At 44.9% G+C, this 27,130-nt stretch overlaps 1 protein-coding gene across 6 annotated transcripts in view; it reads left to right on the forward strand.

The window, feature by feature from the left end:
- Positions 1–27,130, forward strand: part of Pdzd2 (PDZ domain containing 2) — a 372,451-nt gene that overhangs the window by 124,788 nt on the left and 220,533 nt on the right. For all 6 annotated transcript variants that reach the window (XM_076916410.1, XM_076916412.1, XM_076916413.1 and 3 more), the window contains exon 2: positions 16,617–17,446. In XM_076916410.1, coding sequence (XP_076772525.1) covers positions 16,971–17,446 — 476 coding nt within the window. In that variant the 5' untranslated portion in view covers positions 16,617–16,970. The remainder of the gene's footprint in view (positions 1–16,616; positions 17,447–27,130) is intronic.

Below are 27,130 nucleotides of genomic sequence, written 5' to 3' on the forward strand. Positions count from 1 at the left end.
CTCAGAGAAAATCTCAGTGGAGGGTTCAAAGATCTGAGTGTGCGTTGGGCAGACAATCCAGTGTTCTCTGCAACATGGGTGCTGTTCATAGAACTGGTTGCTCCTTGGATACTCTAATAGTTTTCAAACAATGGTTAGCTGCTTAATGTCATTCGAATAATATCCCACCAGAAGAATAAGCAAATAAAATGAGCAAAGTCAGCCCCAGTCAGAAAGCCCATGGAAGGTTGTGGTCAAGGTCCACGAAGATCTCAGGTAGAAAACCTAATTGGTTACTTCCTCATTTTCTATTCCTGAGGACCCCTTGCCTTGACACCATTGTCTTACGTGAGACCAATATCTCTGTGTGTGGAAGACAACTCCAAGAAGTCGGCTAGCAAGAGGGAACCAGTATTTGTAGAGTTTGGACAAACTGGGAATCCAGAGAAAGCAGTGGGTCTGAGATTAGCAGTTAAATGCATGGACAAGAGGCCGAAGGGACAAGGGGCGAGTGTGAGGAGCTGTGATCCAGGGCTGACCTTGGCGGCTGTGAACATGAGTGATGTTGTCATCTAGGAGGAAATAAAAGCCTACTGTAGCAAAGCAAAGCTGCTGCCGGGTCAGATTACATGGATCACAAAGAGCAGACAAAGCACGCAGGTCAAAGGTTCTAGGAGCTTCTTTTTGGACAGGGATGAATATAGGTATGGCACCTGAATTGCTGGACACAAGGTTACATTTGAATTTCAGATAAATGAATAATGTTTACTTGTACCTTTCTTGCTGCAAAGAGACTAAGGCATACATACCACCCTGTGTAAGGTGCATCAAGGCGGCCCTTGTTTTTGTCTGAGATTCATATTTAATGGGACATTATTTTTTAATTTTATTTTTTGCCTGTGGGTATGGCATGTGTGCTATAACCTGTGTGTGGAGTACACTATCCTCTGTGGAATCCGTTCTCTCTTTCCATCTTATGTACTGTGGTGACTTAAATGAGAAGTGTCTCTCCCCCCGCAACCCTCCCTCCCCCATGGACTCTTATATTTGAATGCATAGTTCCCAATTGGTAGTGGTGCTGTCTGGGGAGATTAATAAAACTTTCACACATGGGGAGCCTTGCTGGAGGAAGTACGTCACCAGGGAGGGACTTAATGGAGGAAGTACGTCACTGGGGGAGGACTTTGTCGGAGGAGGGCTTTCTTGGAGGAAATACGTCACTGGGGGAATGGCTTTATTGGAGGAAATACGTCACTGGGGGAGGGCTTTATTGGAGGAAATACGCCACTGGAGGAGGGTTTTGAGAGCTTATAGTCTCACCCCATTTCCAGTTCGCTCTTTCCTCGTGTGTTTACGGAAAGTGACCAGCCAGCCATTCCCACTATTATGGGAATTCCACTAGCCTTTTGGAACCATAAGCCAAACTAAACTTTTATAGGTGGCTTCTAGTCCTGGTGTTTTATCATAGCAACAGGAAAAAAATGACGTAATACTCATGGAGTCTAAAGGATTAAACTCTTGTCATCAGGATTGTTAGGCAAACGTTTTCACTCACCCGGCCGTCTCGCCAGCCTTGTGCTGTACTTACTTAGTAGCCCTGACCCCTCTACATAGTGGTCAAGGAGGGATCTGCTGAGATGCTATGGCGTAGGTGATGGTTCTGTCCTGCGCTCCGGTCTCACATGGAGCAGTCAGCCCCGCTTGCTCTATCCAACCAGTAGTATTTTTGGACAAACTACATGCCACATCAATTATCCACATTTCTCATTAAAAGGACAGATTACCTATGTGCCGTCACAGCTGTAGTTCTTGTTAGCCAGAATCTCTACCAATTGGATCTGGCCACTGCGAAACAAAGAGCCCCAGGTGATTCTGAGTCCTAGCCAGGCTTCTAAAGACCACTTTAGATTTTAAATTCCGGAGTATGAGGACATTGCTGTTTGTTGTGTTTGATAAATATTTGCTGAGAGAAGGGAGGATTCCCCTGCTCTTTTAACCAGTGTTTATCTCGTGGGACTCAGAAAGACCAGGAGTGGAGGCGGTTTTTCTTTCCATCTTCTTCTTGGTCTTGAGCCTCGTGGGAAAGGACCTGAGTGGAAGATCTGACAGAGTCTTGGAAAACACAGGGGAGACAGGAAAATGGCGGGACTCAATAGGGAAAAGAGCACCTGAGCCTGCCATTCAGGGCCAGGAGCATCCATACCATACCGGGGAGGAAGCCAAGTTCTTAATCGCCTCCTCAGGCAAAAAGACCTGCGATTTCAAGTTGAGAACAAGTCTTAAGGTATTTTCACATGATTCCTTTGGACTCTGTCTTGGCATGGTCTATTTGTTCAGCATCTTAAGGAGAATGAGGCTGAACTTGGAATCCTCCAACCAGGCGCCTAAGGCACACTGGAGATGCATCAGCGGAACTTGGTGGGTGGCGGGTAATGGCCATCTTTCCTAATCTCAGTAATTTCCTAGATCATTGGTGGATCTGAGAACCTCTACTCCCCCTTAGCTCTTCTCCCCATAAGGCTCAGCAATGTACAGCTTAGCCTTCTGTCCATGAACTTAAACCTAGAACATGCCAGGCTGCCTATATCCCCTCCCTAAAGATACACCTGTTGGGGGGGGGGATACATTTTCTCTCATGGAAGAATGATGTCATGGGTAACAGACTCTGATCATTCACTGGGGAACAGGTCGCTTCTCAATCTGTTCCCTCATCTGTGTAGCCAGGGAGGCTGCCACAGGACTGCAGGGCTCTGGAAAATGCTAGTACTTTCTAGAGTTTCTGCAGCATAAGGCTCCTCAGTGGGGCTCCAAGTCAAGAGTGGAGAAGCGAATGCAGCTTCCTTTGATTTTTTTTTTCCTTTGTGACTTTGATTCTGTCCCCTCCTGCCCTTGCTCCCTTTAAGTAATCCCATGTAGCGCTGTAAGTCAGACCTGCTGATGACTGACTCCCCACGCGTGAACACTCAGTTGTCTCCTGTAGTTACACCAAACCTGGAAGGGGTCCCTCTTAGTCTATGTGCACCATAACAAAAGCCTGGACTCTGGGTTACTTATGAAGACATTTTTTAATCGTGGTACTTTGGCAGGTTCGAGTACAAGGTCAAAGTGCCAGAAGAGGACTGTGCTGTCACCACAGCCTTGGGAGGAGACGAATGCTATATGCGATGCTGTAAGAACAGGAGTGATAACCTAGTTCCATCCTGTCCTTTAAAAGGTACCTGACCATTCCTGAATGGTCCGTGGGATAAACTAACTTCACCCCAATCAAGATTCAGTCTCAAGATTAAGATAGGAATTTGGAAGGGAACATGTGACCATGGCAGTGTGTCTTTAATACTTAGGAGCATATCCAAGGTTCCCTCCTTACAAATCTGAACTTGAAAATAAAGCGAAAATTTTAATATTAAAATTAAACTATAAATATAACACATGATTTAAAAAAAAAAAAACACCTCAGGAATACTCAAGATGAAGAAAAATGCCCCCGAAAATATATAGAATCTAAAGCTGGAATCGTAGTCATCTTGGGGGTAGGGATAAGCACTGGAGTGTGATTGTTCCTGTAAGAGGTAAAAACCAGTCTTTACTGATGTGACTGTATATGTGGTTTGGAGAAAGTGGGCTGAACCAAACAGAGCGGAACGGGAGAGAAACTGGCAGGAGGCAGGAGCCAACCAAGGCTTTTCTCAGCGGTGTCTTGGAGAGTGAGGTCTCTCTGCTGTGCAGATCTTTTCCTCCACAAACTGCAGGCTGCAGAGGCCGCCTGAGCTGGGGTCCTTCCTAAGCAATGAGGTTTGCCTGCTCTACATCCAATCCTCAGAGGAAAGCTCGCACTGATTGGGTCAATGCAAACAGTCTGCCTACTTGGTAATTGTATTTCCAATAGAAAAATCAATGAGTGAACTTTTGTGCTGGTAGCTATCTACATAATAGATGGGTGGGGGGGGGAGGCTTCCAGTGTGCTCAGAGAATACAGGATTGGAAGTCCAGGGCTCTGAATGCATGGGTGTGGGAAAGTCACAAGGCGAAGGTTGTCTTATGGCATGGCCTTGGCCTATCCATGGCCTTCTTCAGTGGCATCTTTTTCTTGTGCACGTATATCTACATGACTTGGTGGGGGTGGCCCACCCTTCTCACTTCCACTCACCTCCACTGGGAATGCCCTATGTAGAATCTGCTTGGATGGCTTTTAGCCTTGTCCCTCTGTTCATATGCTCACCTGTTTCATGTCTTCTCTAGCCCATTTCTCTTACACTGCTGTTAAAGGCCAAGAGAACACAGGCATTCCCTGGAGGCCTCTGAGAGTCCGGTCTAGAACACCACACTCCTTCAGGGCTGTTCCTTCTGAATCCTGAATCCTGAGTCCACAGCTGGCAGGGGTCAGATGGGGATTCAGTCTGCACTCACTCCCATGGACTCTGACTTGCCTTCTCTTCATCTGAGGCCTTTCCCACAGGAAGGCCTGGGAAAGGAGGGGGGGTGCTTTCCAAATAGCTACTCGGCCGAACCTTTCTCTCCATGATCTTTGAGTTTCCTCTGAGGATTCACCCTGAACCAGGCCTTCCGGCCTGACTCTGTAAATGTCTGGGAAGAGCAGGGGGCCTGGAGGAGCCAGTTTCCATAGCACTTTAGGTCCATGCCAAGTTAGAGAGTCTGTGGGGCCTCGGTAGAAACAGGATTTCCTGTGGACCAACCCTCAGGCGACTCTTCCCCACTTCTTGAAACCTTCATTCTTTCCACCATTCCAAAGAGCTTTTATTCTGTCGGATATATTTCTTCTTGTCTTCTGAGAGAGCTGGGCTGGGGTTGTATGCACATGGATGTAAAACCACCCCTGGGGCTCCCTCCTCCCTCTCTCTTGGCAGATAGTCAAAGTCTGATAAAGCAATTTGGCCCATCTCCTCTGGAGTTTAAAACTTCCATGTGTTGTGGATGTGCTTCTTAATGAGGCTAGCAACTTCTAACCATTCCGGACTCACTAACTCAGCCCCAATGTCCTGGAGAATGGGGTGGCTAGGAGGACATCACCAAACCACCTCGTTTGGAAGACTAGGAAACTGAGGCTCAAAGATTTTAAATGACTTGCCTGGAGACTATGGTTAGCTAATAGCAGAGTTCATTACTAGCTATTAGAAATATTTATGCTGTTAATTACTAATGAGATCAGATCCTGTGCAGTTATATGCTAAGAATTTAAATACAGTAAGCAGGTTATATACCCAAGATCTAAGGATAAGAAGTGTCTCAAAAGCCAAGCGGTGGTGGTGCACCCTGGAGGCAGAGGCACACGGATCTCTTGAGTTCGAGGCCAGCCTGGTCTTCTGAGAAAGCCAGGGCTACACAGAAAAACTCTGTGTCTTGATGAAAAATATGACTGAGGAGTCGGCTCAGTGGAAAAAGTGCTTGCTGCACACATGTAAGGACCATGGTTTATATCCCTAGAGCCCAAGCAAATGACAGGGAGTAACAGCCCACCTCCAATACACCCTAGTGCCTGGAAGGCAGACAGGGGATTCCTGGAACAAGATACCTAACAAGACTAGTTGTATCTGTGGAGATGAGTTCATTTAACAGACTCCAGGGGAGAGTGAGTCAGGAAAACTATTAACATCAGCCTCAGACTTACATGTGAACTCTCACATGCATGTGCACATGCCCACACACACATGTATATATGCCCATTCATATGAACAAAAACATACATACACCCCATCTGCACATACACAAGCTGGAATAAAGATGAATATCTGAAACAGCCAGTTGTTCAGAAGGAATTTGTAAAAGAACTCTATCTATCTCTTAAAGTGAAGAAAGCACTCTGGTGTGGTAAACAAAGCTGATGGATGTGTACTGTGAGCTCAGGGTGTGGTCTACACTGGGTTGGTGGCACCAGGGCTGTCCAGGTCACACAATGAGGATAGGAGGGTCTGTAATGCACAGTCACAGTGCTCTCAGGGTTGTCTGGCTACCAGCATGGAAGCTGGTACTGCCCTAGGTCAATTGCCCATTCAGCAAAGAGACACTATTTCAAGGTATGGAATTGTCACTGCAGAGCCATGCATGTGATATCATGTATGTTCCTCCCTTATCTTTACGTTCTTTGAAAACCAATATATCTGGTAATTAATCTAAAACTACCAAAGCCTGGCTTTTCAAGTAAACAGCTTTGGACAAGATGCCAAACTTGTTTTCAGTTTTCAAAGTCATGGCAAATATATTTTAAAAGAAGGTGGGGAATAGTAATCAAATCTTCATTTTGATCTATTTTTTAAAGATTTATTTTATTTATGAGTACACTGTAGCTATCTTCAGACACACCAGAAGAGGCCATCAGATCCCATTACAGATGGTTGTGAGCCATCATGTGGTTGCTGGGAATTGAACTCAGAACCTCTGGAAGAGCATTCAGAGCTCCTAACTGCTGAGCCATCTCTCCAGCCCTCTATTATTTATTTTTATGTGTATGGATGCTGTGCCTGCTTGTGTGGCTGTGTGCCACATGAATGCAGTACCTAAGGAGGACAGAAGAGGGCGTTGTACTCCCTAGGCCTGGAGTTACAGACAATTGTGAGCTGTTATGTGGGTGCTGGGAATTGAACCCTGGTCCTCTAGGACAGCAACGTGCTTGCTAGTTGTAGGTCAACTTGATTCAAGCTCATTTTGGAAGACCGACCTTCAATTGAGAAAATTCTCTTACAACATTGGACTATGAGCAAGACTGTGGTGTATCACTTTCTCAGTTAGTCAGTGATCTGGAAGGGCCAAGTTCTTGGTGGGTGGTGTCACCCCATGGTATAAGAGGGCAGACTGGACAAGCCACCAAGAACCAGCCACTAACTAGTACTGCTCCATGGCCTCTGCTTCTGTTCCAGCTCCAGATGCCTGCTTTGAGTTGTTGCTCTGCCTTCTTTCCGTGATGGTCTGTGATGTGGAAGTATAAGCAAAATAAACCTTTTCCTTCCTAGATTGCTTTTTGGTCACACTGTTTTATTACAGCAATAGAAACCCTAACTAAGACAAGCAGTAAGTTTGTCCTCCTGACCCACTGACCTCTATCTATCTATCTATCTATCTATCTATCTATCTATCTATCATCTCTCTCTCTCTTTCTCTCTCTCTCTCTCTCTCTCTCTCTCTCTCTCTCTCTCTCTCACACACACACACACACTGCTTTCTTACACTCAACCTGGAGATAAAACATTCATGACTGTACCTTATTTTCCTTCCATTCAAACTATTTCGTTATTTGGACAGAGCCCATATTTTAGTATACATGGGATTTCCAACTATGAGCGTGTCAAAATAGCTCCCAGATTATAGTTCTTCGTTTTATTTTCCTATTCTTTGAGGGTGGTCACACTTAGAAGCTGAAGGAACTTGGACCTGACTAGAGGGGTGTTTTCTCGTCGGTAGAATGGAACACTGGATAAGCTCATCCCTTAGGCATCTTCAAGATGCCCACTTTCTATGGTTTCTATGGGAAGACCTCATCCCCTAGCATGGATGGTGGAAAGCCTGGCTTCTCAGAATCTTCCTTCCCACTGCCCTCCTTTGCATCATATGTGATTCACTTTATAGTTGCTATTTATTTCATGGTCTCTTTCTCCAGTGGAGCTAAGGAGCTCCATCCTCCACACCACCCTAAGATTCAAGAGTCAACCCCTGTCCTGTAAGATAAAGACTAAATCAAATCCTTTGGTCTCGAGCACACAACCCATAGACCTGTCTCCATGCAACCCTGCCGACTGGTAATAACTGGGCAGTAGCCTGTTCTGCCAACACATAAGCAGGTTTGAGGGTGTCTTAGTAGTTGCTTTTGTACAAGTGTCTTCATCTATTATAGGCTTGCCTATCAATTTCAAGATGACACAAGGATGTGAAAAGGCCAGTGGCAGAATTAAAAGATCTCCTTATTTTCCTTCCCAGTGTCGCCAGTCAAGGCAGTAACTCGGTGGTGGCTGCTCACCAACAGTGACGCAGAGCTGAACCTGAAATTCTAGGTCTCAAATGTGAGGGTCACAAGTGGCTGCAAGCCACATACATGTCTTTGAAGGATCTTACTGAAGTACAGCAGAGTGTTTAATTATGAGGCTTAGACAATGTAGCCTGTAGCATGCAGTATGTATAGACCTATGGAGTATGAAGTCTGAAGGTTTTGGGCTGGTTTTTCTCTTCAAACACCAATGAGTCTGACAGAAAGGAGGGAAAAAGGACAACATGTCAGCAATAGCATACTCTGCCATAGTATCTGTACTGTTTTGTTTGAGGCAGGGTCTCTCTGTGTCGCCCTGTTTATCCCAAGACTTACCATGTCGACCAGGCTGGCCTTGAACTCAAAGAGATCCTCCTGCCCCTGCCTCCTGAGTGCTGGGACTAAAAGCATGCACAAGCACATCCGACATTTTTGGGTTTGGGGGAGTTTTTTGTTTGTTTTTAACGTACTTTATTTTATGTGTGTGAGTGTTTTGCCTGCATGTGTGTCTGTGCACCACATGTGTACCTGGTGCCTGAGGAAAAGGGTGTCAGAGTCCCCTAGAACCATAGTTAGAGTTGGATTGAGCCACCACGTGAGTGCTGGGATTCAAAGCCTGATCCCCTGCAAGAGCAGCCAGTGATCTTAACCACTGAGCAATCCCTCCAGCCACTAGCCTCTGTCATTTTGTCACTCAGGCAAACCTTTCTTTTTATGTATGGAAGAGATGTCTCACCCTCAAAGGAGTCGGGATCCAAGCCTTATCCAAACCAGAGCCCTGAGTGTCCACTGTTACAGTGGATGATTTCCTGGAGTAACAGTACCAGGCTCACAGATGCACCCAGGGAAGGCACAACACCATCACCACACAACTCCAGTTTATAAAAGGAAAGGCAGAAATCATAAGGGCTGTCGTCTGCAGCAATGGGCAAGCAGAGTAAAAGCTCACACGCCGTCCAGACGGCAGCTCCCTTCTGTGGTAGGTGGATGGACTTTCACGGCCCTCATCTCCATCTGGAAATCATTTCTGTTCCTTAGCCTTTAGGTCTCTTCTTTTTTGGGGCATCGGGAGGACATTCTGGGGACCACATATTCCCTAAGCCTATTTTTTTAAACTAAGTTTCAAGGAAACAAAGAGATTCAAAGCGACGGCAGGGGACTGGCGGTTAAGAGCATTTGCTGTTCTTGTAGAGGACCTGGGTTAAGTTCTCTACTCCCACATGGTGGGTCACAACCATCCATACCACCAATTCCAGGGGATCGGATCTGAAGCTTTCTTCTGACTTCTGTGGTATCAGGCATGAGTGTGGTTTATATACTTATATGTAAGCAAAACATTCATACACATAAAATAAATTCTAAAACAAATCTAAAGAATAAGCTTTGAAACTAACTAAAGCTTCGATACTCTGTGAATCATCACACACTCACTATATATATATATATATATATATATATATATATATATATATCACATAAACCCACCATATATACATAAGCACACACTCATATATACACAAACACCACATACACAAATAGTACACATAGACATATCACATACACAAATACCACATATACACAGGCTACACATATACACACACACCACACCTACATACACAATGCATGCATGTATATATACCACACCTACACACACTACACATACACACACCATATATACATACACATGCACACACATGCCACACATGCACACTACAAAAATACACACAGCATACAGACACACACTCAGACACACATACATCACATACACCGGTATATACACATTCCACACATACACTACACACAAACACCTATAGGAATACACTTATTCCTGGTTGTTATAAACCACATGTGAGGGGTTTGAAGCTAAACGATTCCCTTTAATGGAAGTGTCTCTTCTGTTTCTAGTCAGGGCTAATAGGCTGCATCCTTCCTTTCTGACTCAAGGCTTGTGTCCATCTCTGTCAGTGGCAGCATCATAATGAGCTGCCTACTGTGTGTGCCTTGGGCAGTTGAAACGGTGACTTCTGTAATCTCATTTTTTTCAAATACAAGTAAAACTCTTGGCTAGTAGGGCCCAGCTCACTCACTCCCTTCCAATAAAACTGGTTTTCATCACACTGTAAAGATCAACAATATGGCATCCCTGGCCGTTAATGCTGCAGGCTGAATGGATGTCCAGAGTGTCTTCCAAGGCAAAGTGATGTTTCTGTCCATTTTTTTATTGCCTCCACATGGAACCGACATTCTCTTGATTTGGCGACATAAGAGAAAGCACTTTGCAATGATCTAATTTTGTTCCTACTATTGTCCATGACTCCAAAGCTCCTGTCAGCACAGAAATGGCCATCCAGGCATGACAGCCAGCAGTTTGTTCAGATATTTTACATCCCATAGGCAAGCTCAGCAGTATCCAACCTGCAGCCTCCGGGTTCCTGACACCCACTTCCTGGGCTTTTGTCAACCCACCTTTTAGATTCTGCTCCTATATAAAACTAGATGAAGGCAACTTTAAAAACCTGGAGGTATACTTTTCCTTTCTTTCCTGCTTCTCTTTCTAAGGATGTTGGCGTCAGTCACACCCAATAATTTCTTCTTGTTTCATCATCAGATGTATGCTACATAGCTAACTATACCCACAAACAGGGCTGAGTTTTAGTTTAATACCTTGCTCCCCCCATGAAGTAAAGAGAGAGAGGATGATGTCATATGGAGAGCCACAAGCTCCTGATGTAAACGTCATGTGTCTTTGTCACTGGAAGCCTGTTGGTGGCCACAGGACAGGTGTGCATCACCAGGCTGGGTGCTGGCCTGCGTGAGGAGGGAACTGTTCTGGAGGATGGACTGTCAGAAGCTGACAGAGAAGGAGTAAGCCCGGGACTGTACCCCATCACTATTCTATCAAGTCACAGCAAAGTGGTAGAGAGGTTCTGGACATATTTAAGAGTGCATTCCTGAAGTTGAGACCTACATTAATGTGCCTTCGATGAGAGTAACCGCACACAGTAGGGCTCGACATGCTAGAAGTCTTAACTGTACTACTGAAAGGAGACAGCCAGCCAGCAGTGCTGTGACCCTCACTTCTGTCCTAAGCTTGCCTATTGGTTTCATCTATATTGTGTGAATTGTGAGTCTATGCAGGTTCTCCATCTTGTTCCCCTGGAAAACTCTCAAAATCAACCTTTATTTATTTATTTATTTTTTAGGCCAATCCCAAAGCTGTCTTCTCTAGAAAAACATTTTCTAAGCTTCTGAGTGAGAAGATGGGGCCCATCCTCTGCTGACCACGGAGTGCAGTGTTGCCAAAGGCAGCATCTGTGCTTTTCTGATGGAGTAGGCTCTCTACCCCCTCAGAGCTGTGCATGGTGCTTGGCACACAACAGGTCTCCTGGGGAAGGTTAATCAGATGCAATTGCCAACTGGCCTTCCCCATCAAAGAAAATTCTCACCTCCATCCCCCATAAATATAGAAAAATGATCCCTTTCACTCTTTCCTCTGAACTTCATTTTCTCCCAGAGAAAGTCAATAAAACCTGTGCCATCTAGGGTGGAAAACATTCTTCAGCTCCTCGGAAAGTGACCTAACAGGGAATAATAACAAATAGGAGATGGTGTCAGTAATAAACGACCTTATTACTCGGTCCCCCAAAAGAGATTTCCAATATCGTGTACACTGAGCTTCCAAAGAACTTGAGTGTCAGCTATTAATCAGTTCCAAATAAATCAAAAGCTTAGCAAATACCATCTACATAATCACATGGCTATTAAAAGGAAACACAAGATCAAAGATCATCCATCCATGTCCAAAGACTCAAAGTCTCTTTTGGCCAAAGTAAGTAATGCCCTCCCCTGCTCCTCACAGGTATATTAGCATTCTAGGAATAAGTCTAACCTCTTCTACCCTACCAGCCTTCGTCGTTTTCCTTTCTTCATTGTATAAATGAGAAAGTTAATTTAAATCTCCGTCTCAACAGAGACATCCTCAAACACAGTTACACTGCTCCAGTTCATTGTGTGCCCCTACCTCTGCCACATTGTAGACTCAATAACAACAACAACAACAAAAAATACTTGTAAAGATTCTTTAAATTAGCTGGGCGGTGGTGGTGCACACCTTTAATCCCAGCACTTGGGAGGCAGAGGCAGGTGGATTTCTGAGTTTGAGGCCAGCCTGGTCTACAGAGTGAGTTCCAGGACAGCCAGGACTATACAGAGAAACCCTGTCTCAAAAAACCAAAAAAAAAAAAAAAAAAAAAAAAAAAAAAAAAGATTCTTTAAATTAAATTTTAATGGCTTGTGATTCAAGGTGTTAGTCACAGTTCAGATGATTCCATATATAAAAATAGACTGAGTGTCATCAGCAAGATGCTCTTTAAATGTCTGATTGAGGCAGGCCAAACTCAGGAGTAGAGGCATTTTTTTTTCCTGGTGTCAATTTGCATCCATCCATTCATTCAGGAAGTATTTGCTGAATATTTATTAAGAACCAGGTTCTTAAGTCATTATAGAGTCTTTTATTGGATGTGCCTGACTCATTGTATCACCACCTTTAATGTCTGAATGTTTCTTAAAGAAGTATAAAAGAATTAAATTGTTGAACCAATCATGCCTTGAACTTGGCACTGGGAATATACTCTCAGTAAGGCAAATATATTATCACAGTATTAGAGGAATTGTAGATGGAGATGTTAGGGGCTGGGGACACAGCACACTGGGAAGATGAAAGTTGACATATTGTTGGGTTAAATCCCCTCCCAAAGCCATCCTAGAATAAGTGGAAATTAGTATACATAAATCTATGATAGTTCCTTAACAGAATCAACAGAGGTTGCTGGCAGTTGAGTTCACAAAATAAACCATCCCCTAATCCAAGCCACGGCTCCTCAGCAAAGCTGGCACCAAGTTTTCCCCTGAAAAACTGAGTCCCAACCTGGGCCAGGAGAGATGGGGTCCCACTCGCTAACAGAAACAAAAGTATCAATTTGGAACTAGGACTCCAAATGGCAACATTCCACCTGCTGTGTGGACTTAGTAGAAAAGAAGTCATTCTGCCTCTGCATGGAGTTGATCGCTAGAGTGCAAAGGTACAGAGCCAGGAGAGAAGGCAGGGATCCCCACAGCCATTTAGTCCATAGTCCAGGCAGCCCTTCTGCCCCTCCCTCCCACTTAGTCCTAGAACTACAGGTTTGCACTACCGAGCCCACCTAAATTCCATTTAATGTAACTAGGGGCCTTCGATATGGATACAAAGATAAAAGCACTTGCTGCCTGAGCCTGATGTCCTGAATTCAATCCCCCAAACCCACACTAGGAGAGAACTGACTCCCTGAAGTTGTCTTCAGGCTTTCATACATGCATATACGTATGTGTGCACAGAGACATATAGGCACACATGCAGTGTGTGCACAGATGCACCAAAACTAATAAGAACAAACAAAATACGTTGTAAGGTTGAGCTACTTAGGCCCAGTGGAGTGGTCCACATCTGAAATCCTAGCACTTGGGAGGCAGGATCAGGGAAGCTCAACATTTTGGGACCAGCCTAGGCTACATTGTCCCCATCCCCTAAACACCCTAAACAACAGCAACAACAACATCAACAACATCAAACAAACAAAAAAGGAAACCACAGGAGCTGGAGATGAAGCTGACTGATACAGGTTTGCAAAACCTGCCCTTGACCCTGGACCCAATTCCCAGTACCTCAAACTACTTCAACAGTGTATGTGAGAGGCTCAGTAAAGAAACTACTGACATAACTGCTCCATTATGGGGGTGGGGGGAGTTGGTTATTGTGAATAAGAGAGAGACCAGATATCCAAAGGCATCTGGAAGAGTCTGGAACAGAGGAAAAGGGAAGCAGACTGGATGTGGCCAGGGGCTAGGGAAGGGCAGAGTGGGAGAGTAGTAGAGATAGGGAGACAGCAGGAGATAGACAGACAGATGGAGAGAGAGAGGCAGAGAGAGGGAGGGAGGGACAGACAGACAGAAGGAGGGAGAGGGAGGGAGACAGACAGAGAAACAGAGGGAGGAAGGGAATGAAGGAGGGAGGGAGGGAGGGAAAGAGGGAGAGAAAGAGGGAGACAGAGGAAGGGAGACAGACAGACAGACAGCCGAAGGGAGGGAGAAACAGAGATAAACAGATAAACAGGGGAAAGGAAAGGCAGACAAACAGACGGACGGAAGGACAAAAGGACAGACAGGGGAAGGGAAGGAGAGACAGACAGATGGACAGGGGAGGGAGGGAGAGAGGGAAGACAGACAGACGATGGAGGGAGGGAGACAGACATGGAGGGAGGAAGGGAGTGAGGAGAGAAAGAGAGGGGGTAGGGAGCGAGAATAGAAAAAGATAGAAAATGTGGGGTGGACAGACATGTGGATTATAAGGCCGATCAGTAGCTGGGGGAGGAAGGACCAGCACGCTACTGTGGACTTTGAAATGTATAACAGGTACTTGTGATACTGAGGGAGTCTGGGAGCCAGCATTGGGCTTTGATATTCTGATAGCCGCCACAGGTCTGTGTCAATGGATAACCAAGGGAAAGGACTCCTTTAGGAGATGAAGATCCAGTTCCTTACAAGTCAAGAGGAATACTGGCTTTTATCTAGCTTCTACAATCCAGCTTGTCTGGATGTATGGACCTCCTGAGGCCTAACAGAAGGCCCAGAGGAGCAGAACAAAACCTTCAACAAGAACAGACAATGAGTCTAATTGTTTTCTTCTCTTTTGCAACTCAGGAGTTGTTAATATTTGGAGATGGGCAAAATCCAATTGCTCATCTTGGGTCATTTGTCCATCTGTATCCACTTGATTCTGGCCATGGGGTTGGGATGGCCCCTGAAGCCTACCCTACCCTCTCACCCTGACAAGTGGGGGCTGGGGGAGTAGCAGCAGTTGTCAGAGGAGGAAAAGTGGGGACACATCCAGAGACACGTTCTGCCTGCCTGCCTGCCTGCCTGCCTTCCCTTCTTCCTCTTCCTCCTTCTCCTCCTCTTCCTCTTCTTCTTTCTTCTTCTTCTCTCTCTCTCTCTTTCTTCCTTTCTTTCTTTTTTGTAGACAGGGTCTCACATTGTTCTTGGATGGCCTGGAACTCACCATTCACACCATATGTGGCCTCAAACCTCCTAGATAACTGCTTGCTTATGTCTCTCAAGGGCTGGGATTAAAGGTGTGCTCCACCAAAGACACTTTATCTTATTACACAATCATAGGAATTTCACTTTATCTTACTACACAATCTTTTAATTTCATTCCTATCGTTGAGAATTCTTCGGCCATCCCTGTGGCCATAGTTTTTCTGTGAACACTCATTTTCTGTGGTTTTTTTCTCTAACAAGCAAGTCAAAGGCGTTCTCAGCCACTTGGCAACTATTTGAGATGACTCAGAACAGAAGTTGGACAGTTTCGAAGTACAAGTTAAGAATCCTGAAATCTGAAACTTGAATTGGTCCAGAGTCTGAAATGTTTTGAACACTGACTGGATCCACGGGTAGAAATTTTCAGGCCATGAATCTGGATTTCATGTCAAAATTGTTTGAAATATTATACGTAGCTATGTATCTGTAGAAGACCTATGGTTCTTTCCTTCCAAGAACCTTACGTCAAGATGCAGATTTCAATCCCAGCACTTGGGAGGCAGAGGCAGGTGGATTTCTGAGTTTGAGGCCAGCCTGGTCTACAAAGTGAGTTCCAGGACTACACAGAGAAACCCTGTCTCGAAAAACAAAACAAAAAAATGCAGATTTCATCCTAAGATATTATGAATATGCAAATATTTCAAAATCTAAACTCATCTCAAATCAGAGATACCTTGATCTCAAGCATCTCTTGTAAGGTTACTCAGCCTGTACTTTGTGGCTGCGTTAAGTATAGTTCTCCCTCTGCATCCAATGAAACACTACAGCATACAAAATGTTGATCCTGAAGACACAGAGACCAGGAATTATCAGTGAGCACTCTTACCCCTCAGGGATGATCTTCCCACACTTCAAAACCTTACTTTTCTAAGAACAGTTGAACCATCAGACTTTGTGGACACGGAGTTCTAGCACAACCATTTTTGTCTGTTATATATAGGTCTCCAATTAGATTCCCATCTCAAGCAAATAGCCATGATAATTTAAATTAATTTTGAGTAGCTTGAAGCTGACAGCCCTAGCATTAAAATAAATGCTTTTGTTACGGAGGTAATTTATTTACATGGTGCTGGGAGCTGTCACCTCTCTTGGATCCCCTTTAATCCAAATCATGCGGTCTCAAAAGAGGTGACATAATTAGAAGTGGATGAAAAAGTGGTCCAGACCCTTCATTATCCTTCCATGGGGGTCTTTTCATGCAGCCTTTTGGTTGGGTATGAGTTTGATGCTTTATTGATGGGAGAAGTGGAATTTCACTTCCCTGCTGATCAAGAAAATTTCCTGGAGAAGAGCAGTGTTTCAGAGGCTTCTAGGGTGTGTGTGTGTGTGTGTGTGTGTGTGTGTGTGTGTGTGTGTGTGTGTGTGTTCAATCTGTACGTTCAGTGTGGAAGGAGCTATACTGGAGACTGGCAGGGAGAAGGGAGGTATTTGGTTCCTAAAATGTGCCTGTATCTGACAAGTATACATGGTCCTTTCACACCAGGCTGGGTGTTGTAACTCCAAGTCTTTGTTTTTCCTCTTCCTCTTCCAGGTGTGAATGAGCCCAAGAAAGACTCTGCCACTGCTGAAGAAACAGCCGATTTCCAAGTCATTTGCATGAACCCTGCTGTGAAATGAACCAAGCAAGGACTTGTTAGCGACTTCCTCCCTTCCCTTGCTAAATACTCCTGAGCCATTGTTCCAGTGTTATCTAATTGTGTCCTGTCCTCTTGCCAAGGCAAACAACCCAGTCTCACAGGAGGCATCCCTAAGCTCATCAGCTGGCCTGAACACGAACATGGGCAAAGCTGACGATTGGGAGTGTTCCCAAGGGACATGGGTCCCCACGGGATCCAGTCTCCAGAAGCAGGACCTCTCATGATGCTGCTGTCTGGGAGTGAGCACCATGCCCATCACCCAGGACAATGCCGTGCTGCACCTGCCCCTCCTGTACGAGTGGCTGCAGAACAGCCTGCGGGAGGGTGGGGACAGTCCCGAGCAGCGGCTCTGCCAGGCAGCCATCCAGAAGCTACAGGAGTACATCCAACTGAACTTGGCTGTGGATGAGAGCACAGTCCCACCGGATCACAGTCCCCCAGAGATGGAGATCTGCACAGTGTACCTCACCAAGCAGCTGGGGGACACTGAAACTGTGGGGCTCAGTTTTGGCAACATCCCTGTTTTCGGGGACTACGGTGAAAAGCGTCGAGGGGGTAAGAAGAGGAAAACCCACCAGGGGCCAGTGCTGGATGTGGGCTGCATCTGGGTGACAGAGCTGAGGAAGAACAGCCCAGCCGGGAAGAGTGGAAAAGTTCGGCTCCGGGATGAGATCCTTTCCCTGAATGGACAGCTGATGGTCGGAGTTGATGTCAGTGGGGCCAGGTAAGCAAGGGGATTAGCACCTAGCATGTGATTTACTTATATCTTATTTGGTGCTATACTTACAGAGTTCTGATTGCCCTGGCAAGAAGCTGATGACTTTTGTGCCCTACAGGAAAAATACACTGAGTCCTAGGCTCCCCGTGTCTCGTAAGATCCCAGGAGTTAAAGGCAATGAGAAGACTTGATTTTTCAAAGCTCGCTTCCTAGAAATAACCACATGTTAAGCAGCATCTACTGAAGTGGATATTGGTCAGCCAATAGCTCACTGAATACCTGGTTGGTTTGTTCTATTATGTTTGTTTGCTTGCTTGCTTGCTTGCTTTTGGTTCCATTCATTTAGAACGCCTAGACTCAAAGCATTTCGCTTTCCCCGAAACTTGGGGTAAAAAGAAAACAAACACTATGTGACACTATAAGAAATGTCCCGTTGAACTAGACTGTATCCTTCAGCTCAGCATCTCATAGGCAATCAGAAGCCCAAAGCTGTGGTCCTGGGTGTCTTGCTCATCACTTCACCTACAACAGGCAAAGGACTCTCAGAGACTCAGAGCGCAGACACCCACCCTGACATACTTATATTTTCTAGCCACCCCACCCCCAACACTGTAGGAAGTTAAGACGGGACAGTTGTGTTGTTTCCCTGGTGAATCAGGCTCCCCAGAGACACTGTCAGTTCAGAGACAGGCCAAGTGAGCTCACAGTGCTCAGAACAGCTCCCTCATGGCTACAGTTTATACCACTGAAAAGGTGAAGACCGGAAGCAGCCATGGTGAAAGCCACAGGGTGGAGTCTAAGAGCAACCCCATGCCAGTTTTCAGTTGCTGCTTCATATTAGCAGAGCACGTGGTACCAGGAGTTCCTACACGCAGTATGGCCGGCAGGAAAGCTCATACAAGGCATGGTACCCAGGGTTTTTATGGGGTTGGTCATGCGGGCCTGGCCTTAGTCACCCTAGTCTCTAGTCCTTCTAGTAATAAATTAATACCATGTAGCCAAAAGCTCCCGCATAAGCCATTTAGCTTAACTAAGCCTCCCTAGATACACAGAGGTGCTATCCTTGCACAGGATATTCCAGGGACTTACCTATTGCCTCCCAGGGCTGGTCAGAAGCCAGTCTTTCCTTTGGAATGTGCGTGGGTTGAACGCTTCAGACCTTCTAAGTTCACACTCTCCTATGCCCCTGCAGTCCTAGGCACCATTGCCTCATTAACGACCCAGAAGTTAGCAGGAGAGGATAAGGAGACTAGCTTCACTTTTTTCGAGGCTCACTTCCGGGTCCTTTTTGAAGAATTAAAAGATATACCACTTACTAAGCAGAGTCTACCAGAGTGGACATCTGTCCCCCCAGCCCCCAGGATGTCACTCAGTTCCTAATCACTTGTCTATATGAGAAGCTTAAATGGGAGAGCTCTAGCACATTTACCTTGCCCAAGATTACCCAAGTAATAGAAGACAGAACTGGGATTTGAACCCAGGTAAGTCTAGCTTCATGGTTTTTTTCCTCCTTACCTTGGCGTTACATCTGGAGTTTTTGTAGTCTGGTGCATAATTTCATGAATGGTTTATGGCTACACAAAACACCTCTTTCGTATAACCACAAACAGCCAGGGAAGCGTAGAACAAGCCAGCAAGGCTTCTTTCTACGTAGACCAACAAGGAAATAGGCCTTTTGCCTCATCCTGTAAAAAGAATGACATAGATGAGGCTGGTTTTGCAATATTATATGAAATACCTGAGGGGAGGCTACTTATGAATGAAAGGGTTCACTTAGCTCAGAGTCTTGGAAGTTTAAGATCAGGAAGTCCTGTGGGTTTAGACCCCTGTGAATGCCTAATGACGACTCAATCTCATTGAGTAAATATGGCCCTGACATACTCAAGGTGACTGGCCAAATGACACACAGAGGCCATGCAGTAAGGACTAGCTGAGTGTCAGCCTTAGCCAGCAGCAGCCTTCAGTTTCCTCTGCCTCAAAAATCATGTGTAAAAATAAATTTAAAGTTGGTACAATCTTAGACAAACAGGGACACGTCTGTCAATAAGCAAGAAACTAGAAAGACTGAGGTCCCATCTTCTTTTCACATATCAGACTCCCAGTTGACTTAAGGACTTCCACTTGGCTCCATTCTTTGGTCCATAGCACTTGTCAATATTGCCACAGCAAGGACCATGCTTTTAATATGCAAGCCTTTGGGAGACAGACCATACCCAACCTATAGCAGAATTCCTTTGGCCAACTTAGGTGCTACTGCAGCTTGGAGAGTAGACTGGGGATCTTGGTACAGGTGTTTCTCAGAATCTGAGAAGGATTGTTTCCAGCAACCCCAGTGAACACTAAAGTCTAAGAATGCTCAAGTTCTTTATATAAATGGTGTAATATTTGTCTCTCTTGTATGCATAGTCTTCTGTGTACTAATACCTCTAGACTATTTACAATAGCTAATACCATGTAAATAGCCGTTATCTGTATTATTATCTGCATTATATGTGTTGCTTAAGAAGTAATAACAAGAAAAGTGCTCAACACAAATGCAAAGTGTTGGGGTTTTTTTGTTAGTACCTCAGTCCACAGTTCCTTTAGTCAACAGATGCAGACCCTGAATATGTGGAAAGCTGGCTATTACTGGCATTTTGAAGAGTTTTTGAGTGTTTTCAAGATGTTTTTTCCCCACTCATAATAACTGACAATTTCTTCTTTGATTTATGAAGATTTGTCCTAAGGAGTTTTGAGTAGGAACTAGTGTTCTACCAAGACACATCCATACCTCTGAATCATACTTAATATGAGAAACTCTTTGGGACATCTGGTCTACTTCTCGTTTGCTTCTGAATTCAAAATTGTTTTATGTGATATTATAGGTTGAGTTGTATCCCCTTCTCCAGATTCATATGTTGAAATCCTAACTTCCAGTGCCTCAGAATATGAACTTGTTCAGAAGTAGGACCATTGCATATGGAGTTAAGATGAGGTCATCCTGAAGTCCAGGTGGATAATGCAATGTGATTGTTGTCCTTATCAAAAGCTAATTTGAACACCAACACACAGGGAACATGACATGTCAAGACAAGTTATGCTGCCACATACCAAAGAACTGCCAGGAAAAGAGGACTGAAACATGTTTGTCCATGGCACCAGGGGAACCTGGCCCTGCTAACCTCTTGATCTTATATCCCTAGTCTCTGGAGCTGTGAGATTATAAATTTCTGTTTCTTAAGCCAGTCAGTTTGTGGTCGTTTGTTACAACACCCTTGGGGAGCTAACACAGGCAGTACCTCGACCTTCACCATCTTCTTCTGTAAAGCCCTCTGATAACTTTAAAGGACTGTGTGGGTTCAGGAGGAAGACACTTCAAGAGTTGCCTGTGTTGAGTGTGGGAGGAACAGGTGCAAAATGTAGAAGGTGAGGTCATGGTTGCTTCTTTCAAAATTATGAGCACAGCCACGGTTGGGTTTGACAGCCCTCTTGTATAGAACCACACATCCGTGGAGCCCAAGCCTAAAGGAGCCTCCTTCATAACTGGTGCTCTTTATGGTCCACAGTTTGCTTCTAGGTGCCCCAGGAAGTTTCTGAGGGATGACAGCTTCTTCTTTCTGTGAACTTCAGAGAACATTCTGGAAGAGTGAGGACTCTCAGTCACATGTGATATCACATCCCCCCCACCCCCACCCTTAAAGACAAAGTTGGTAATTACATGACAGAAGCCTCTGTTTATAAAATCCTTGGCCTCCATTCTGGAAAAGATGGGATTTTCTGAAGTGTTCTGTTTACTTCTGTTTGGTGCAGGAAGAAAAGGGGGAAGGTTTTTAGATTAGTTCCTACAAGGAATATTTTGTAACCCTAGTCACCCCGTCTACTAGCTCTCTATACGTAAACCAGATCTGTTCCCTGGAGACAGATTATTCCAAATTGGATACAAAATGTGGAATTAATTAAGATAAAGCCCACATACCCAAACAAAAACAAATGAACTTTTCTGAAAAGTAAAGGGGCCCACATTTTATTTTATTTTTTTTTTCAGAATGTGGACTTTGGAGATTTTTATAGGCTAATAAACGTGAACATAGCACAATCCAGAGAACACAGGCCTTCTAGGGAGTCACTCTGGCTTCCAGGAGCCTTGTGACTGTGGGCGAGTTCCCTTGGCGCAGGAGGCACATTCTGTTTTCCTAATAAGAGCTGCGTGGTGGGTGAGAGAAGATGATTTATCTACACAGTGACTATGTAGCTGGCACAAGGAGGATACTCAGTCCAGAGGACCTTTTAGCACCTCACCCATTCAGCCTTGGGCAACCTGAACCCATAGCACTTGTCACAACAGAGAATAGGCCTTTGAGTTGGAAAGAAAGAACCTCATACTCTGACAGCTTCTCAGTCACAAAAGAGAGGATAGTGACAGCACAGTGTTCCCCTTTATCCACAGACAGTCCCAACCCTGTACTGATGGGCTATTCCCTATATATACATATTTATGGCAAAGTTTAGTATGTATTAAATATAGTGAAAGGTTAGCCACACCATAAGTAATATTTAAATAGGACAGCCATAACAAACTACTATAAGTTACGTGAATATGTTTTATCTCTCAAAATATCTAGCTGTCCTGTAGGGTTTTTTGAGCTTCTTGACCACAAATAACTGAAACTGTGGATAAACAATGCACTATTGTACTGTGTAGCTTCAATGGTCTGGGTGCTGGCTCTTAAGTCAAGGAGACACTGACACACACAGGCACAGGGTCTTAAGTGCCCCAGCCAGGGAGTGCCCATGTGTTCCTGGAGTATGAGGAGTCTGTATGATCCCAGAAGAAAATCTCGGTGGGCAAATATGGCCCTGACATACTCAAGGTGGCTGGCCAAATGACACAGGGACAATGCCATGCAGTAAGGACTAGCTGAGTGTCAGCCTTAGCCAGCAGCAGCCTTCAGTCCCCTCTGCCTCAAAAATCATGTGTAAAAATAAATTTAGGGTTGGTACAATCTTAGACTCTCGTTACCCATGGCAACCTTGAGTTCTGTCTGGATTAAAGCAGATTTAGGCAGAGTGTCAAGAGGGTATGAGAAGGTGTTACTTGGAGAAATGACTGCAGGTGGTGATGTGGTCGGAGACAGAGAGAGAGAGAGAAAGATTCTCCAATTATAGCTTTATAATATGGTCCCTGGGGCCACTTAGCACAGGGTCTTGTCTCCCTGCATGTGTGCCCAGAAGCACCTAGTGCTCCATGCAAGTCTATATATATATAGTAAGAGGTGGTCATCTTGATGACCTAGAGATATTAAGGAAAGGTTAAATTATACTCAGCATGCTCTTTTAGAAGCCAGAGAAGCATGTAACACACTTTAGAAAGATTTCCATCGCAGAAAGTTAAAAGGAAAACAAATGTCAGCATTTAAAATTCAATTATCTGGAAAATTCACCATGTGGAACAGCCCATTCCCCTAAGGATGTAGGGTGAAAGAAGCAGCCCATGACCCACACTAGTGCCCAGCTCCACTCTTCTCAGCCTGCTGCCTTCTCCCGCAAGTTCGTTTCATGGCTTGGTTCTGGAATTCCTTCAAGCTCATTCAAGTCCTACTTTCTTGAGTCACAGAAGAAACTGAGACTCGGGGAGTTCTTTCCTGATCTGTCTTCCCAGAGATCAAGTTTATACCCTTTGACTCTGATGCAATAACTTTTTTTTTTCAATCCCATAAATAAGAACAAATGGCGTTAGATAGTTTTTTATAGTCTGTGGTTTATGATCAAAACAAATAGAAAGTTAAGTTTTGCTATGCGTTTCATACACGAGTGGGGGTTACGTTAAGAACCTTCCATCTCATAGGGTGTCGCTTGTAGCAACTTCATGACAAGAGTCATTGCTCCTGTTGGAAAGAAGCACTGAGCTTGCTTCCCCCCAGCCGTCTAAGTGCCAGCAAGCCAAGGCAGTGGAGAATCCGAGAGCCGTTGTCTGCCATCTTGTGGTTGAAATCAAGCACTGTGAGAGAAAGCGCTGGGAGTTGTCTTGTCTCCTGAGCTGGGTGTGCTTCCCAGCTGTGCTAGGCTAAGCTCTCTGTTCAGTCGCCCCTCCTGAACCATACTGAGTCACCAGAATGTGAACTGGATACTGTTTCCCCAACTTTCATTCCTGACCCCCGGGTTCCCACAAAAGATGAGACAGTGAGTTGCATGACCCACCCTGCTGGGCTCTTCAAGATGAGTAGAGAGAGGGGTTCCACAGCGTCTTTAACTCCAGCCTCTAGTTTCTCTGTGTAGCTCTGGCTGTCCTGAAACTCACTCTGTAGACCAGGCTAGCCTCAAACTCAGCCTGTCTCTGCTCCTGAGTGCTGGGATTAAAGGTGTGCACCATTACCGCCTAGACCAGAAATTTCTTTTAAGGTAAATCAGGTAACTAAGTCTCTAGTACTCTACTGACTAGTAGAGTGAGTTCTTAGAAAAAGCTGACAGTGTCTTCACCCTCATCAACAGGCACTTATGGAGTGACTGCTTTGTGTTTTGAGACAGGTCCATGCTGACCACAAACTCACTGTGTAGCAGAGGCTGCGCTCTAACTTCAGATACTTTGGCTTCCACCTCCTAAGTGCTGGAGTACAGGATGTACTGCCAGTCCTGCTTTATATGGTGCTGGGGACTGAACCCAGGGTTCCATGCCTGCTCCCTCCACAGCCCTGGATCCACTTACTTTTAGGAAGGAAGAGATGACATGGAAGGAGAGACTTCCCATGATACAGCACTCCATCCAGACACCTGTGATATACACTGAGCTATGCAAACACCCATGATGCAGCGCTCCATGCAGACACCCATGATGCAGCGCTCCACACAGATGCCTGAGATGCAGCGCTCCATGCAAATGTTCTTCCTTACCTGCTTCCCTGATACCTGACTTGGAACTCAACACCAGTGTGGCCACATACTCCCACCCAGGAAGAGGAAACCCCAATGTCTCACTCAACATACCTACGTTTAAACTGTTAGAAGTACTTCTAGGAATTGCTGTCTCTCGGAAGCATAAGGAGAGAGGCACCTGGTGTGATTAAAGTGTTACTGTCTGACTTCATACCCTCCCTCGTGGGCATTTCTGAACCTTTTGCAGGAGCGCTGACTTCTGCTTCACCTTCTGTACTCGGATATTGAGCAGGTTCGAGCATTTGTGTTCTCTCACACTTTGGTACTAAATGTCCCCAAGTGACTCTCAAGCTTTTTTCACTAGAGGGTCTTTGAAATCCAAGCTTTGGTAACCAGATTGCCTCCTACCCTCTCCTAGAGATTTCTAAAGGGAGGTAAGACCCTGAGCAGCCTGGCTCTCACAGAAATAGAAAGCCAAGGCTTCTATCTTTCCCTGTTCACTCTGAGTAGCTTTGAGAAGGCCCAAGTATTTTAAGGACCCAGATGTGTACAATTTAAACTAAAGCCAGCCAGGCATGGTGACACCAGATATGGCAGCACACACCTTATTTGGGAGGTAAAAGTAGGTGGATCTCTGAGTTCGAGGATAGCCTGGTCTACACAGTGAGCTCCAAGACAGCTGGACAGCCTCAAAAACAATTTGAGGCTGTATCCCAGTGTTAGCTCACTTTCCCAGCATGCATTAGGACCCTGGATCCAAAGCCCTACCACTATAAAAACAATAAAATAAAACATGTTTTATATAGTTACATGAATTTCTCTGTAGGAAGATAACTCTTGGTCACATTTGAGTGTGATCTTCCTCTAAAGATTTGGACTTGCCGGGCAGTGGTGGCGCACGCCTTTAATCCCAGCACTTGGGAGGCAGAGGCAGGCGGATTTCTGAGTTCGAGGCCAGCTTGGTCTACCGAGCGAGTTCCGGGACAGCCAGGGCTACACAGAGAAACCCTGTCTCTAAAAACCAAAAAAAAAAATTGGACTATGTGAGTTTGACTTATGTTACTTAAATATTTTTTAAAAAGAAACATTACTGTTGGTGACTTTTTTGGTGGCCTAATACTGTTGAAAAGTCACTGTTGGTGACTTTTTTTTTTTTTTTTGGTGGGGCGGGAAATGTGGATGTGGGGTTCTCTAAGACTCAGAGAGATGGATAGACAAGGTCTGCCTAGGTCTAATCCTCCATCTCCCCCAACAGGGGGATGATAGTCTCTCCTTTACATCATCTCCTGAACTTAAACTTGGTTTTTTTTCCCTTTGAGGAGGGGAAAGGAGATGAAGGAGGCTAAGCTGTTTCCACAGCTAAAGTACCCTTTCAGTCAGCCCTTCCTTGGGCTGGGTATGAGGTTAGACAGGCTGAAAGGATTTATTAGAAAAGCCTTGGCCTTCGCCGTCACAGGTGTCTGCATCACAAGCCCTAAAAGACACAGACAGCTGTGATGGAGGGAACGGGGAACAGATATCCTTAAAGACTCAACCCACATAGAACCAGTCTCTGTCAAACTTCAGGGCGAGTCACAGCAGTCCAGATACGCACTCCTGCAGAGTCCTGTCTTATGCTTGAAGAATGAGCAGAGATGGGACTGACCCAAGAAAGATAAAATACCCTGCGAGGGAAAAAAAAAAAAAACCGCACCAACAAGCAAACACTTTGGCACCCCAGTCCTTGTGACCTCCCTGGAAAGAATTCAGACAAGGCACACAGAGGTTAAGGAAGAAGTTAGAGTTTATTGTAGGGCAAAACTCATTCTCAGAGGATAATATAACTCTCCTGAGCTACATTTCAAGCAGGCTTTATATTATTAATGAATTTATTAATGTTTGAGAAAGAGTCCGGCTATGCAGACCCTGCTGGCTTGGAATTCACGATGTAGACAAGACTAGCCTCAAACTCACAGAGATCCACTTGCTGTTTTCCTCCCAAATGCTGGGGTTTAAAGCAAACACCACCACACCTAGCCTATATTTTGGTTCTTTTTTTTTTTAAATGTTTAAAAAAGATTTATTTATTTATTTATTTATTTATTTATTTTATTATGAGAGTACTAAGTATACTGTCACTTTCTTCAGACACACCACAAGGAGTTGGATCCAGTTACAGATGGTTGTGAGCCACCATGTGGTTGCTGGGAATTGAACTCATGACCATCTAGAAGAGCAGTCAGCGCTCTTAACCGCTAAGCCTCTATTTTTCTTATTATTATTTAATTTTATCATGCGTACAATATGTTTTAAACATACTCTTCCCCTCCCCCAGCTCCTCCTAGACTCTTACAAGCAGCTTTTCTGAGGGACTTTGAGGCGCCCAGGTCAGGTGATCGACAGGCCTGTTTAGATTGTCTCCTGCAGAGGGAACAATATCCTTGTTGTTCACCAGAAGATCTCCTGCTTTACATAGTTGTGGAAGGTTCAGGACTCTAGGAGCCCCAGGAGGTGGCTATCCATCAATGACCTCCTGGGCATGCAGGTCAGAATGTTCCTCCTCCTTCCAGGATCACAGAGAGGACTCTGCTCCCAATTCTCCACAAGCCGTTCAAGGCCTGCTCTTCTAGTCCTTTGTTTTACAAGGTGTGTTCTCTCAGGGAGGGGTCCAGCCCCAATATCCTCCAAGACTTCTAGTATCTAACTATCTGTCTATCAGAGAGGTTCACTTGTGCATCAATTAAATAAATATGTAGAGAATGCATGACTTAAAAAAAAAAAAAAAGACAGACTTTCACCACATTGCCCTGTCACACCTGAAACACCCTACAGACATTAGGCTAAACTCACAGAAATCCATCT

The sequence above is a fragment of the Arvicanthis niloticus genome, chromosome 19 (genome assembly GCF_011762505.2).
Source record: "Arvicanthis niloticus isolate mArvNil1 chromosome 19, mArvNil1.pat.X, whole genome shotgun sequence".
In the NCBI taxonomy this organism is placed as follows: domain Eukaryota; kingdom Metazoa; phylum Chordata; class Mammalia; order Rodentia; family Muridae; genus Arvicanthis; species Arvicanthis niloticus.